Raw genomic sequence first — 13892 nt, 5'->3', positions numbered from 1 at the left:
TTTTTCTTTTATCCTTTTTAAGGTTGAACTTGACGTCGTCTTTATTGATTAAAATGACGTTTATTTATTATCATGTTGACATTTTAAGTTTTAGATTATTAAATTAGATTTGGATACGTGATTTACATTCGTTGATAGTTTTTTTCACATCGTTCAACTTTAATTTACGGTTTCTCGATGTTCTTTTGTTAGGTTGATTTCTTTTTGTAGTTTATTTATCAATGTAGACAATTTTGTTTCGTATCTTTTCCTTAAATTTTTGGTTGGGTTTTTAATTTTTTCCTTATACAATCACTATATAATCTCAAATGGTTAATTCCTTGTGTCAACGGTTATAAAAAATATTTTAATTATACATTTAATATAAGATTATAACTATTGTAATTATGAATATTTTTTTAATAAAAGTAATGCCTTCTATAAAAAAATACCAATCCAATCAAAATTAATCCTATGATACTTATCTCAACTCATATTATTATTATTGTTGTTGCGATATATTGAAGGACATAAGTTTAAATATATTTAGACTTTTATTATTATTTTTATTTATAAATAAAAAACAATTTAAATATTATATTAAAAATTTCATGAAAATATTAACATTTAATTCGTCTAAACAATATAACACATTATATCTTTTATATAAAATTTAAATTTAAATTTTAAAAATATAAATAAAATAACCTAAAAATCATTATCTTTTAAATAGGTCTATACATTATACTATTCAAATTAATCAAGCAATAATATTGAAATACTACCATTTATTATGATGGGATTCCTAAGTTTTTATATGTACGTTATATATGTGTCCCCAACAACTTGTTAGAAAATTATAGTAAGTGATTTTGGTAAATAAAAAGGATATTTTATCTTTTTCTATTTTGAATTAATTATTGGTGCATGATCTATTGACTGACTAATTCAGATTAGGTGTTGTAGAGGTGAGGACAACCTTTCCAACCCAATTTGTTTCATTCGCAAATGTCATAATTTGAACTCCTGACTTTACTTAAAGATTTTATTCTCTTTTAAAATTTTAGAATTAAACATTTATATTTCCAAGATGTATATATATTATCAATGATTATGAATGTCAACGAATGTTGGTACAAGTGGTTGAGATTCAATAATTTGAGCTTGTAAGTCTAAGTTAGAATCCTACCACCAACACTCTTAACGGCAAATCTGTAAATTACTATGTAAATTCCCATTGGGTATTAGGTATGCCCTACTCTAAATTGGGGAGCTACCCATGACCTAAACTTTTATGTATAAAAAAAATAATGAACAAATATTATATTATACTCACTCTATACTATAAAAAAGAGTAAAGTACACAAATAGTTAATCGATTATAGGGTACTATTTTGTTGAGTCCTTCAATTATTAAAAGTTATAAAATTGTCCATTAACTATACATCACTGTTTGTGGAGTCTTTCGACTCTTAAAAGTTATAAATGATCACCCAACTATTATATGCTTCAAACTTGTCATTTTAGGTTAAAAAAGTGATAGTTGTCTTAGCTAGACATTAACATACTAATTGATATATGACAAAATTTGATTTTAGAATCTCAAACTATCCAATTCAAATGATTATGATATTATATTTTATCATATCCCGATCAATAGGTTAATGTTTGTTTCATACCAATATCAATTTTATAATTAAAAGAACAAATTTAAAATACATGAGTAGTCTAATAATTATTTTATAATTTTTAATAAATAAAATATTACATAAAATAACACTGGATAATCATTTACTTAACCTAAAAATTACCATTTTAAGCTCGGATAAAAATCCCATTGTAAAACCGAAAACAACATTAAGAACAAAAAAACAAGGGAGACAGAGAGAAACCAGTGTATGCAAAACTACTCACTGCACATATTGGGGTTTTCCACATAGTAATCGTTGTATCGTACAAAACCCAGTGAGCAAGAAACGTACACTTAAAAACAGGGTCAGCTCTGCCACAAACGAAGCATCAAACTAAGAGAAGAAAGAAAAACAAGAGAGGACCGGAGTCCGGACCCCCTACCTTCCCTAAAATCAAGCTACTGTTCTTTTCCCACCGTACTTGGCTGAAAGATTGATTCTTTAGTTACTTAGCTGAAAGATTGATTCTTTAGTTGCTTGATTTGATTCCTTGTTCCGCGTTCTACGGGTACTTTTAGTTGTTGGATCTGATTAATGGTTTAGGGTTTTCTTTGTCATGCAAAAAACAAGAGGAACCCATGTCTTGATTGTTTGATTCATGAGATAAAAGATAAGGTTTTCTACCTTTTCTGCGATTCTTCATTGGAGATCTGTCTTTCAATCTATACTACAAAAGGTAACCAACAAAATCCCATATTTGTTTTTGTTTTCCATTTTAGAGCTTTTTGATTCCTCAAATCAGGGAAAAACATGGCGGCTAATCGGTGGTGGACTGGGAATGTGGCAATGGGAGGCGTCGGCTCGATGTCTCCGACCCCATCGCTTCACCTTAGAAACCCATCGGAAGATCACCAAATCGCAGCTCTTAGAGCTAATGTTAGCCCTTCGAATGAAGATCATCAAGAGGATAATGAAGATATCCGGGATAATATCGAACCCGAAACCGTTGAGCTTGGTTCTGGTTCTGGTTCGGGTTCGGCCTCACGCCGCCCTCGGGGTAGGCCGCCTGGTTCGAAGAACAAACCAAAGCCTCCGGTTGTTATCACTAAAGAAAGCCCTAACTCTCTCCGTAGCCATGTGTTTGAGATCGCCAACAGCAGCGACGTTGCCGAGTGTATCGGCAATTTTGCTCAACGTCACCGCTGCGGCGTCTCGGTTTTGAGTGGGAGCGGTGTTGTCACCAATGTTACACTCCGCCAACCGGCTGCCCCTAGTGGGGTGATCACTTTACATGGAAGATTCGAGATTTTATCTTTATCGGGTGTGTTTTTGCCCACACCGTCTTCCCCGGGAGCGACAGGACTGACGGTGTATTTAGCCGGAGGACAAGGCCAGGTTGTCGGAGGGAATGTGGTCGGGGCACTGGAAGCATCCGGACCGGTTATGGTTATTGCGGCGACGTTTACTAATGCCGTTTACGAAAGGTTGCCTATAGAGGATGAAAATAGTGGCGGTGGAGGAGGAGAAGGCGGTGACCGCGGCGACAATAACAATAACATCAACAACAACAATAACAATAGTAGTAACGATGGTGGCGATGTAAATTCAGGGTCTCAATTTCAAGTTATGAGCCAAGATCATCCCCAAGGTGGTTCCATGCCTATCTATAACCTGCCTCCTAATATGGTGCCTAATGGACAAATGCCTCATGACTTGTTTTGGGGTAATCAGCCTCGTCCGCCATTTTGTTAACCGGAAACAGCTACGGATCGAATACGATGACCGGGTTTTGGTACAAAACAAGTTGTGGGTTTTATTTTTGTTCATGTAAGAGTAGTAACAAAGGTAGGGCTTTTTCTTTTACAATGTTCATAGTTTCTAATCTTTCTGAATTTATGCTTTAGATCAGTTCTTTTGTACAACTTTGTAGAACTATCTCTTAATCAAACTTTGTTTTGAGTGTAGCAATGTATCTATGAATTAGGCAGAGAATCGAAGTTTTAATTAGAAATTTGTAAGAGGAAAAGTAATCCTATTGTCTTACGATCGCTTGCTTGTCTTTATTTATTAATAGAAATGCATTGAGTCTTGATGATGTAGGTGAAGAATTCGAATTGAAGGAATTGCAAGGATCTATCATTCATTTTCATGGTATGCTCGTTGAAGCTCATCTGATTTCTTCAATGTTTTATGGTTCTTTTCTCCCTAAATTGAATAATGTTGATGATGCATGATAAGCTAGAAATAGAGTTTTTCAAGAGAGGAATATGTAGTCAGATTTGGCAGAGCTTTTGACCCCCACAAAATTTCAAGCTTTGAGAGGAGAATGCATGTGGTAGGACCGTAGGGGGCAGAATATGAGCAACTTGGGGGCTGTGATTCATCCGAATCTTCCCAAAATTAGTACACTTGAGACTTTTTAAGTGCTTGAAAATTTTAACATCATAATAATGATTCAGTTGTTTAGGGCCATTAGGTCTTGTCATATTTTACTCAACTATTAGGCATAATATACACATATGTATTTTGATTGCTCCCCACAAGTATCCATCTATTCCTAAACCCTTGGGGCTGCCCGTAAATGTCTTCTACCACTCATCAGCTGCCAATAAATTTGACTGTTTTCTTGCATCTGTATAAAGTTATGGGGCTGCTGCTCTTGCCTCTGTCTACCTTCAGTGACAGACTATCGTTACAGTTATTTATCTTATCTTTCCTAATGACGGGTTATAGTCACGGTTACCTATCATGTCTACCCTAATCATTGGGAAGCTCAATGGAAAATCGAACAGTCAAAGGATCGTTATGATATCATTTGTCATGAGGTCATTATCCTCTTCTCAAAAGACATGTTTAATAGGATTTGCAACATCATTGTTTATAAATTTTGGGACATTTCTTTTCTTTTTTGATTAATACTATTTACATATCATATAAAAATATAATATAAAATACGACAATTTATCAACACAAGGTAATTTTTGCAAATTAATTTAAAGTTCTCTTCTTTATATTCTCTAATGCTTCGGTCGGTATTCGACCATCACCGACCTACTGTTGTGGGGAGTCATATATGTGTGCCGTGACGCAGCCATGGTTAGTATGATCATTGCTCGGACACTTAACAGTTTTGATGACAGCTGCAGTATTGGTTTGTCTTCGTAGTTTTTTTTTTTTTTGAGGGAAAGTCTTGGTAGTTATTTGAACAATACAAGGAACATTGGTGATAACTAGTTTTCAACCTTTCTTAAAACTTGTAAAAAAAATATTAATCTCAATATTCTTTTATAAAAGTCAATCCTAATCCAGCCAATATATGCAAAGATGTCTGTAAAAACACTAGACAAGTGTAGTTTGTTTAGATATGTTGTGTTTTGTGTATGATTTCTTGCCTACATCTTAGACCTTGTTGAGGAACATAGTTGTTGATCAAGTAAGGAATCTTATGCTAGCTCCGTTAACCTAAGTTGTCATATATATTATCTGAATCACGTCAAAATATCATAATTATGTTCGATTTAAGATTATTTAAAATTTTCATTTGAATTGGTAGAATAATTTGATACTAGGTTGTGTTCTCTCTTTGGAAAGTTGAACTTATGAAATTTGGGCTTATGGCGCACATCATGCATTAAATTACAATGGCTCCCATCAACACTAGTTTCAAACATTCGTAGGCACTAGGAAGAAAATGGGAGCTGCTTTTTGCTAAGCATTATTCGGTTCGTTGATTCGATTTTTTATTTTAACTTGACCATTTTCAATTCATATATTTTTTTAATTTTAAAATTTCAGTCATACTCAAATAATATACTGATAATATGATTAAAGTACATATACTTAATACAACTGACAGAAAAATTTCAAACTACACACTGAAAAATAAAATATAACTAAAGTATGTATACTTGTGTCATTGATAGAACAATTAAAAAAATAAATAAATTGAAAAATAAAACCAAATCGAACTATTTTTCGATTAATCTGGAGTGATTATGAAGTAGTAACAGTTCGGAAAATTTTAAATTATTTGACAATGAATGCTCAAACATTCCTGATGGCGTGCTTGAATCCGATACCTTTAAAGATAACAATCATCTCTTTAATCACCGAAGTTGTTTGATTCGGATATCAAATTAAAATATAAATTCAAATCCATATAATTTGATAATTAATGGACCATTTTATTCCATGGGTCATTAATTTAAAGATAGGACATAAAGTAGGCAGTTTCCCCCATGAAATTAACCTATGGGCTGGCCTTGCTATTTTTTCTTCCAGGCAAAGAATGCAGACTGCATCTGTCATTCCATGAAATTATAGTTACTCTTGTATTCAAACAACTTTCTTCCTGTTTTCGATAATTGACACCATCATGGATTAAATTTTATTATCGGAATTAATTAACTATTGATTTAGTGGGATAAATGTTTTAAGTCTCTTAAGTAATGTTGGGGTTAACATTCTGATATTGTAAATAAAGCAAATTAAATTAATAAAGATGTTTCTACGATGAACTTCTATAATATCTGTATCTGAATTAATAGAGTAATATACCGAATATCGAAGGATTATATAATAGCCTCGATGTTTCATGATGAAGAAATTAGCTCAGTCTAAGATAACAGTTTAGTTTTTCTCTCATTCAAAGAAGAAAAAAAGATTCCTTTGTCCAATGTACAAGCCCAAGAGAAACCCTGATCTTACTTGACACAGTCCGAAACTGTCATATCATAAGCTTAAATTCTCTTATGGCTGCTGATCTAGTCAATGTAGGAGCATTCAAGTTAACCCATAAACAGTGCAATTTTCTTGTGTTTCACCTTGGATTCCTTGTAGATTCATGCATCTCTAGTTTGGTCTAATTCCTAAAAAAAAAATCAATCTTTAACAAGTTGTTGTTCTGTTTTTCCTCATTTGGCAATCAGTTCTAGAAATGCATTCGATAAATACTCGTATTTGAAAATCACATTTGAATCTAAATAACATAGGTTACGAATGCGTAACTAGATCAACCGATTAAGTTTATGTTGGAAAGCTTATCTGTATGATCTTCTTAGTATAAACATCATAAATTAGAAGACAAAGTTGTTTGTTTTGGAAATTCAAATAAGAACATACATAAAACATTCATCATAAGAATAATGGTTACATCATGCATGGTACAAAAGTTTGAAATTTACTCCCAGATTGAAGGAATCCCAGTGTTCTCCATGCATGGATTATCTATGAGGCCTCCAGATTCGAGTCCTTCGAAGTTTATTTCGAAAGGATTTCGATAGAGATCATAGAGAAATATTTGGTCTTCCACCCATTTGAAAGGTGAAACTGAGTCTTCTTCACACAATTCACTATGGAAAACCTGATTTCCAGTTATAAATCCTTGAGGGTCTGCCAGTGTAGCTTGTTCATCTTGATAATGGATTGTGTTCATAGTTTCATCCATGGAAGCAAGTTGTATCTTATCATCCAAGTAAGTTTCTGCTTGAAGATTTCCATTGCTGGGAACCTCAACAGCATGATTTGCCATCTGGTTGATGAGAACTTCAATCTCCTCTTGTAGGCTGGCAACCTGCAAAAAGGTGAATTATTCAGCATGATTTCATGTACACGTATAGCCTATGTTGTCCCGACTCTTCATTTTTATAAGTTTCAGTGTTGGCAACAAGGGGAAACCTGTTGTTGAAGAGCAAAGATATGAGCGATGCAACCGTAAATGGGGTCCCGGATTCGAGCCAGTGCTTCGTAGGATATCGTAACGGCCGCATCACTTCGATTATGTATCGGTAAGTGTAGTAACTGCTTTGAGACATTGCTAGCACCAAACACCTTGTGCACTGCGGCAAAGTGATTTGCAGCTTCATCATAGCAGAAGTAAGGTGCGAGAACACATTCATTAGTGCATTTTCTCCTCAGGAATTTGCATGCTCCGCATGAAGATCCAAGCCCTGTCATTTTCCCAAGCTTTTACACTTAGATTGTGTCAATGATATGCATATATAGATGCTTGTTTTGTTTAGGAATAAGAAGTTGCAAAGATTTGCTCTTTATAGCCATCATTTTAAAGATGTTTGGAACTATTACTACTAGTTAGTTTAACGGAGTAATATGTTTGGTCATTTGAATAAGGTTAAGGGAAGTAAACTGGATTAGGATGGAATGGTCATTTCTTTAATAGACCTCTATAATATTTGAATCAGATTATTTGACTAGTGAATCGAATACTCATAGTAATAAAAAAACTTGGAACCTGGTTTCTTGTTAATTCCAAGGGATATTATCATAAGCTTAAGCTAAAATGCTTGTGGCTTTTGGGTCTCCATAATGGCCTACATTGTTTTTTCTTGCATTTGGAAAGTTTGCTTATTTTATGTCTTGAAAAGGGCTTTTATTCATAAATATTCTTCACAAATAAGGCTAATGTAATGGAAGGATCAATCATCGTTATGGTTAGTTGGGCTATAAAAAATCTAAGAGATAATTTGAAGGATAATCAAAAGTATTCTTTCCAAAGAATGTCATCATGTAAACAAGAGTTTATAATTAAAATTCCGTTTAATTAAGTGAAAAATTCGTGATACAACTTGTTTGATGAAGAAATAAAAAAAAAATTAAAATATGTTATAAATGTGAAGTCTTTCGGGTTACGATACGGGCTTTGCCGCATATTCAATTCATACACGATTGTACTTCTATTAATTTGTAATCTATTGCAAGAATTCATATCGAAAAAGACTATGTGATTTAATATTTCTTTCTTGTCAAGTAATCATGAACTTCTGATAATTTTGGTATTATAATGAATTTTTCTTATCTATACGTGATTTATTACAAGTCTTGCATATCATTTCAAGTCTTTCAAACATATGCATGTAATGCTTGTATGACATTACAAGCACCAAAAGATTCAGAAGACAAATCTTTGTCTTTCCAAATGATTTTTGCATGTTTTTTCCCCCTTTGCTTCACCATGGTGTTTTGCAAGTGAGATTAACAGTCTTTCTAGTTCGTTTAATCTCTTCTGAACTAACTGCAATTTCAAAAATCAAACCAAATCATATAGTGAAAATAATTTTGATAGTATCAATATTATATCTCCTTTTTGTTGTGTTATCCGAGTGTTGGATATGAGTTTGTTTTAATATATACTAAACATAATAATTTAGAAAAGATAAAGAGATCAGAATATAGATGCACATTTAATATGAATCCAACGATTTTCGATCAAACCCTATAGAGTTAAGGTTTTTTTTAATGGGTTTGGATTGAGTTTTTTTAAGGATAAACTCGTTTCGAGTCAAATTTGAATTTAAGGATAGTGTTATAACATTCATTTTATTATATTTTTTGTTTTCACCCTAAATCTGAATCGATCTAGAAATAATAGTACAATTAATCTTTATATATTTAGGGGTAATTGATATAATACGCATTTCTTTATATTCTTTCAATTAACTCTCTATTTTACCTAATAAAAATGAGAAATATATATATATAAGGTCAGATTATAATCCTAAAAATCAAGTCAAGTTTTGAATTAAGTGAAATTTCTCTAAACTTAGATTAGGTGGAGTGACGAAAAGATGTATATTAAATCCACTTGGGTTGAATCAAAACTCCATACGAACCAACTCAATACCATCCTTGATCTTGAAAAACACATATAGAAGCTGATACTATTTACATGTGAATCCATCCTTTTCATGGGAGATAGGAAGTAGCCTCAATACCTCCGGGGTTCAATGAAAAGAAATACCGATGAATTTATGGGATGAATTCAATTTTCATTCAACCTCTTTTAAGTCACAAATGCTAATGAGAACAAAATTACATTGCTTTTCATATGCATAAATTCCTAGCTTAGGGATTGGATCATAGGCTACAACTTTTTTGTCAGGATATGGGTAATTCCCGATAATTATGCAGTGTTTTTATTCATTTTTAAAGCTGGGTTTTTGTTCTTTACTCCATTATCAAACTTATTTTATTGTTCTATATTCAAATCAGGCTATGCTGTTGGCCACTTAAGTAATAGTGGGTAAATTACACATTTCTAATAGGAGTTCCAAGCTCAGCTAGGTGCTGATACATGCCTATCAGTCACAGTTTCTTGTTGGTAAGTGCTTCAATGCAACTTTTGCTTGTTATCTATCTCTATCTTCATTATGATTCAAAGGTCTATAGGGAGACAAAATGCTGTTTACTAGTGACATTCATCCCCTACCTTTTTATTATGTCTTATCAGTCACTGCTTAATGAAATTGAAGGTTATGCATGAGATGGTGGAGAGGGGGAGCTTTCTGGCTTTCGAGTTTAACGATGATAGTGTCTTTCTTTATCATGGATTCAATTATTCAATCTATCAAACTTTCTTCCTTTCTTTCCATCGGGAAATGCTACACCTTGGGCTTTGCCATAACTTCTTTTTCTTTAATTTATTATCTTAGTTTTCGATTTGTTTCTATTTTGATCATTCAAGCATCATAGTAGAAACGAAAGGATGACATAATAAATATGTATGTTATTTTGGACCGATTTTTGTTGACATGACATCCACATGTAATCTACGTATGGAACGGAGTCATAACATTTAAGGGACAAGGTATAACTAACAATAGAAATTAAAGAGACAAAAATCAAAATAAACCAAAAATTTGAAGGTTTAAATTGTTATTTATCCCTATATAATTTTTAATTCATCCACATCATTTTTTCTTTTTTTTCTTTGTTTTTTTTATTTTCTTCATGAAAGCTTTATAATTTCGTCTGTATGACAATAAAATAATCATTCTTCAGTATTTTTTCTAAAGACTCAAAATATCGACAAACTCGTCTCATTGTCTCTTATTACCTTATATGTTTAGATTTTCTCAAAATTACTTTAAAAAATAAAAAAACAACTCAAACCTTAAATCTTGTAAAACTAAACTCTAAACTGCTATGACATATAATATCCATTATTAAATCAGCGTGAAATTAAGATATACAACTAGATTTCTTTTTCTCTATCACTCCCTCGTTGAGATTTGGAATAAAATATTTCATTGTTGAGAAATCAAAGGAAATATGAAACTAGGTGATTTCAAAAAAATGATTCTTAAAAAATATATCAATTGTAACACTGTTAAGTATTTAAGGATAGAGTGATAGAAATAGGAACAAATCAAAACTAGAGTAAATTAATTTTTTTAAACTTTAATGATTAAAATAAGAATGAGAAAAAATTTAAGTGCTATATATATATATATATATATATATATATCCTTGTTTCTTTTATAATCGATTAATATAAATTGAACAATGCATATATACATTATAGAATTACCCTTTTAATCTATTTCTTTTTCATGATAGTATCACTAATTAACCTCTCCTCTTACTAAACAAACGGGTAGTTTACCTTACAAATACAACATTTACCTTACTAAACTAATAGATATTTTGGTAAGTATCCAACTCAACACCTCCATTTTCCCACATAATTTAAGCTGTCTACAACTCGATTTCTTACAGGGGCAACATGGAAGAAGAGTGTGTTTGCAAAATTTCATGAAGCTGCAATAATTTTACATAAAAAAACCCACTCAAAATCTCTTATTTTTGAAGTTTGTGTGTTATGATGACTGATGACACTGCTACAGTTTGTTTTGTTCAAGTGCTGTACTTGTTTTTGCTGCAATTGGAGAAAGGGTGGACCATTGTGTTTATGGGGGGTTATCTTCCGATGTGGTAAAGTCCCACAAATGTCTTTTGCCCTACTTGAATGGTACTCTACTTTTACAATTTCTTCTTCTTCCTCCTCTTTTGATTTCAAGAACTTTTAATGTGTAAAAATAAAATTTACTTATAATGATTCATTCTGTCTGTTGATTGCTTATAATAATTGGTTTAAAAATACAAATAATCTCTTTAACTTTACAATTTCGGTCAAATTACCTCATACTTTTTTTTCTTGTCAAATTGAGTTTCGAAGTTGATAAGTTTAGTTAAATTATTCAAAACTTTAAAAACATAACGTAAAATGATCTCTAAAAGTAACAACGTTACTTTTTAAATATTCCATAAACGTTAGTCACTAAAGTAGTGTCTTTATTGACATATGACTGTTTTAAACTTCATTTTCAAAAAATTAACACATTAATCTTAAGAATTATTTTTGTGTATGTTTCCAAAATTCATGAAATAATTTAATCGTAAGAAAAGTTTAGGGGTTAATTTGATAAAATTTATTAAGCTCAAGGACTAATTTGATAAATTTATCAAGTTGACAAGTTTGATCAAGTTGCCCCTAAACAATTTTCGAACAAATTATCCGTGAACATAGAAAGTTTCATCAAATTATCTCATAAATTTAAAAAATGTGACATAAAATGATCATAAAAGTAAGAATATTAATTTTTGAATATTCAATACACATTAGCCATTAAGGTAGTGTCATTATTAACATAAGAGCATTTTAAACTTCATTTTAAAAAGTTTAATAGTTTAATTTTAGAAACCATTTTGTATTATATTTTTAAATTCAAAGAATAATTTGACACAAAAAATTTAGAGTTCAATTTAATAGAACTTGTCAATTTTAGAGTTCAAATTCATTATCTTTCTCAAATTGCAAACTTCGTTTATATATTTCAAATTTTTAGCCACACAATCAAATCTCATTATCTTCTATTTTAATTTTATTTAAAATAAAATTTAAAATTTGGAGAAAGTGATGTAAATCAAATGGAATTAGAAAGGAAAATTTTCCATATTCACCCTCCCCATTTCCCCTATATTTCTCCTCTTTTCAGTAACTCATTTTTCCCATGAAAGGGTTGGGTTTTTAATTAAAAAAAAGTTGGGTTTTTTGTGGTCCTAAATTAGGCCACGCTATTGGGCTAACAATGACATATTCAAAAACTCCAAATTTTATGCAATCTCAAACCTAGTGCTTAATGGCCTTATTGCCACAAATTATGAAAAATAATTAAAATCCAATATATATATATATATCAATTGAGTGCACATATTTTTTTTAACCACTTTTATGCAATCTATCGATCGATTAATTCATATCGAGTATTATAAAGATCCATTGGGAGACAACTCTTCCAATCGAGCTTACTCCATCAACTAATTGTTAGTATCAGATGTAAATACATTAGTATTAAAAATGATAGAAAAAATTAATCGACTTATGAAAATAAAAAATTCCCATTATTTTCATTAAATTTTATCCACTAATTCCTTTTTATTCTATTTTATTTTTGAAGTTTATAGCTTTCCAAAGTGGGACCAAAATGAGACATTTCAAGAAGGTACCATCCTCTAATATATATATTTCCAAAATTCGAAAGAGAAATGGAATTAATTGGAATCACAAACAGTCTATCCACCTTATCTTTAATTATCTCTCATACAAAATACTAAAAAAGATAAAATAAATAATTTTCTAACAAAATCCGAAACATGGTATGTGTGGTAAGAAATTGAACAGAATTTAGTGGCAAAGAAACAACCTTAACGGGTAACCTCAAGGTGATGAAGTGAAGATTGATGGACTCACCAGAATGCAGCAATCACCACCTGCCACCTGTGTTCTTGAGGCTATATTTGATTGTGATCTGTGTGGTTTCAACAAATGAACCAAAAAGGGCTAAATTCTGTAAGGAGTCCCTCTTACTTTACTGGTCTTGTTTCAGGGACATAATAGAGGTTGAACTGTTAGGGGTCAAGTTACTTAAATTTGAAAAGGACGTAATTTTAAAAAGTAGTTAAGTTATAAAATAAGGGATTAGTTCTTAATTTCATTAAAATAAATGGTTTAGAAGTAATTAAACTAAACAAAATTAAGGGTCAAGATTTAATTTCATTAATTTTGAAATCGATTAAGTCTTAAAAACTAATTAAACTAGAAAAATTTTGGAGGAACTAAAACTTAATTTCAATAGTTTCAAAACTATTAGTAGCTTAAATTGTAATCAAATCGTCAAAGTTGGGGGCATGACCCCTCCCACCTACAACTAAGGATCGAAATGAATGAGGTTAGGTTGGCTTTTGGCCCACTCGAAACTAATTCGAGTATTATATCTCTTCATCTGTCATTTAAATTAGGTTTAGGGAGGTTTCACCTAAATCTCACTCAATTTTTAAGATAAAAAACCACGTTCAACCCTATATATATAACTTTTTTCATTTTTATTTGGTAAAATAGGGATATAATTTTTTTTGGATAAGTAACTTATATTCATCCAAAGAAAGTAGCAAAAGCTGCAACAAAACAACGGTAAACACTATATC

The 13892-nt window shown here is 31.4% G+C and overlaps 2 protein-coding genes across 2 annotated transcripts; one reads left to right on the top strand and one right to left on the bottom strand.

The window, feature by feature from the left end:
• Positions 1-1865: 1865 nt before the first annotated feature.
• LOC120213316 (AT-hook motif nuclear-localized protein 15-like) lies at positions 1866-3506 on the top strand. The gene is made up of 2 exons (XM_039211496.1): positions 1866-2346; positions 2413-3506. The coding sequence occupies exon 2, from the start codon at positions 2421-2423 to the stop codon at positions 3360-3362; it is 942 nt and encodes a 313-aa protein (XP_039067427.1). The 5' UTR covers positions 1866-2346; positions 2413-2420; the 3' UTR covers positions 3363-3506.
• Positions 3507-6789: 3283 nt separating this feature from the next.
• LOC120213438 (LOB domain-containing protein 33-like) lies at positions 6790-7582 on the bottom strand. The gene is made up of 2 exons (XM_039211590.1): positions 7287-7582; positions 6790-7182 (listed from the first exon to the last, which is right to left on the bottom strand). The coding sequence occupies exons 1-2, from the start codon at positions 7563-7565 to the stop codon at positions 6790-6792; spliced, it is 672 nt and encodes a 223-aa protein (XP_039067521.1). The 5' UTR covers positions 7566-7582.
• Between the last annotated feature and the right edge of the window lie 6310 nt (positions 7583-13892).

The sequence above is a fragment of the Hibiscus syriacus genome, unplaced genomic scaffold, assembly GCF_006381635.1.
Source record: "Hibiscus syriacus cultivar Baekdansim isolate YM2019G1 unplaced genomic scaffold, ASM638163v2 tig00110020_pilon, whole genome shotgun sequence".
NCBI lineage: Eukaryota > Viridiplantae > Streptophyta > Magnoliopsida > Malvales > Malvaceae > Hibiscus > Hibiscus syriacus.
The sequence above is the reverse complement of the archived record's forward strand: the minus strand, read 5'-3'. Positions and strand labels throughout refer to the sequence as shown.

Excerpts from the sequence above, each read along its gene's own strand:
- LOC120213316 (XM_039211496.1), top strand. The coding sequence starts at position 2,421 with ATGGCGGCTAATCGGTGGTGGACTGGGAATGTGGCAATGGGAGGCGTC.
- LOC120213438 (XM_039211590.1), bottom strand. The coding sequence starts at position 7,565 with ATGACAGGGCTTGGATCTTCATGCGGAGCATGCAAATTCCTGAGGAGA. Across the intron at positions 7,183-7,286 it reads TCTTTGCTCTTCAACAACAG|GTTGCCAGCCTACAAGAGGA; the intron begins GTTTCCCCTTGT and ends ACCTTTTTGCAG.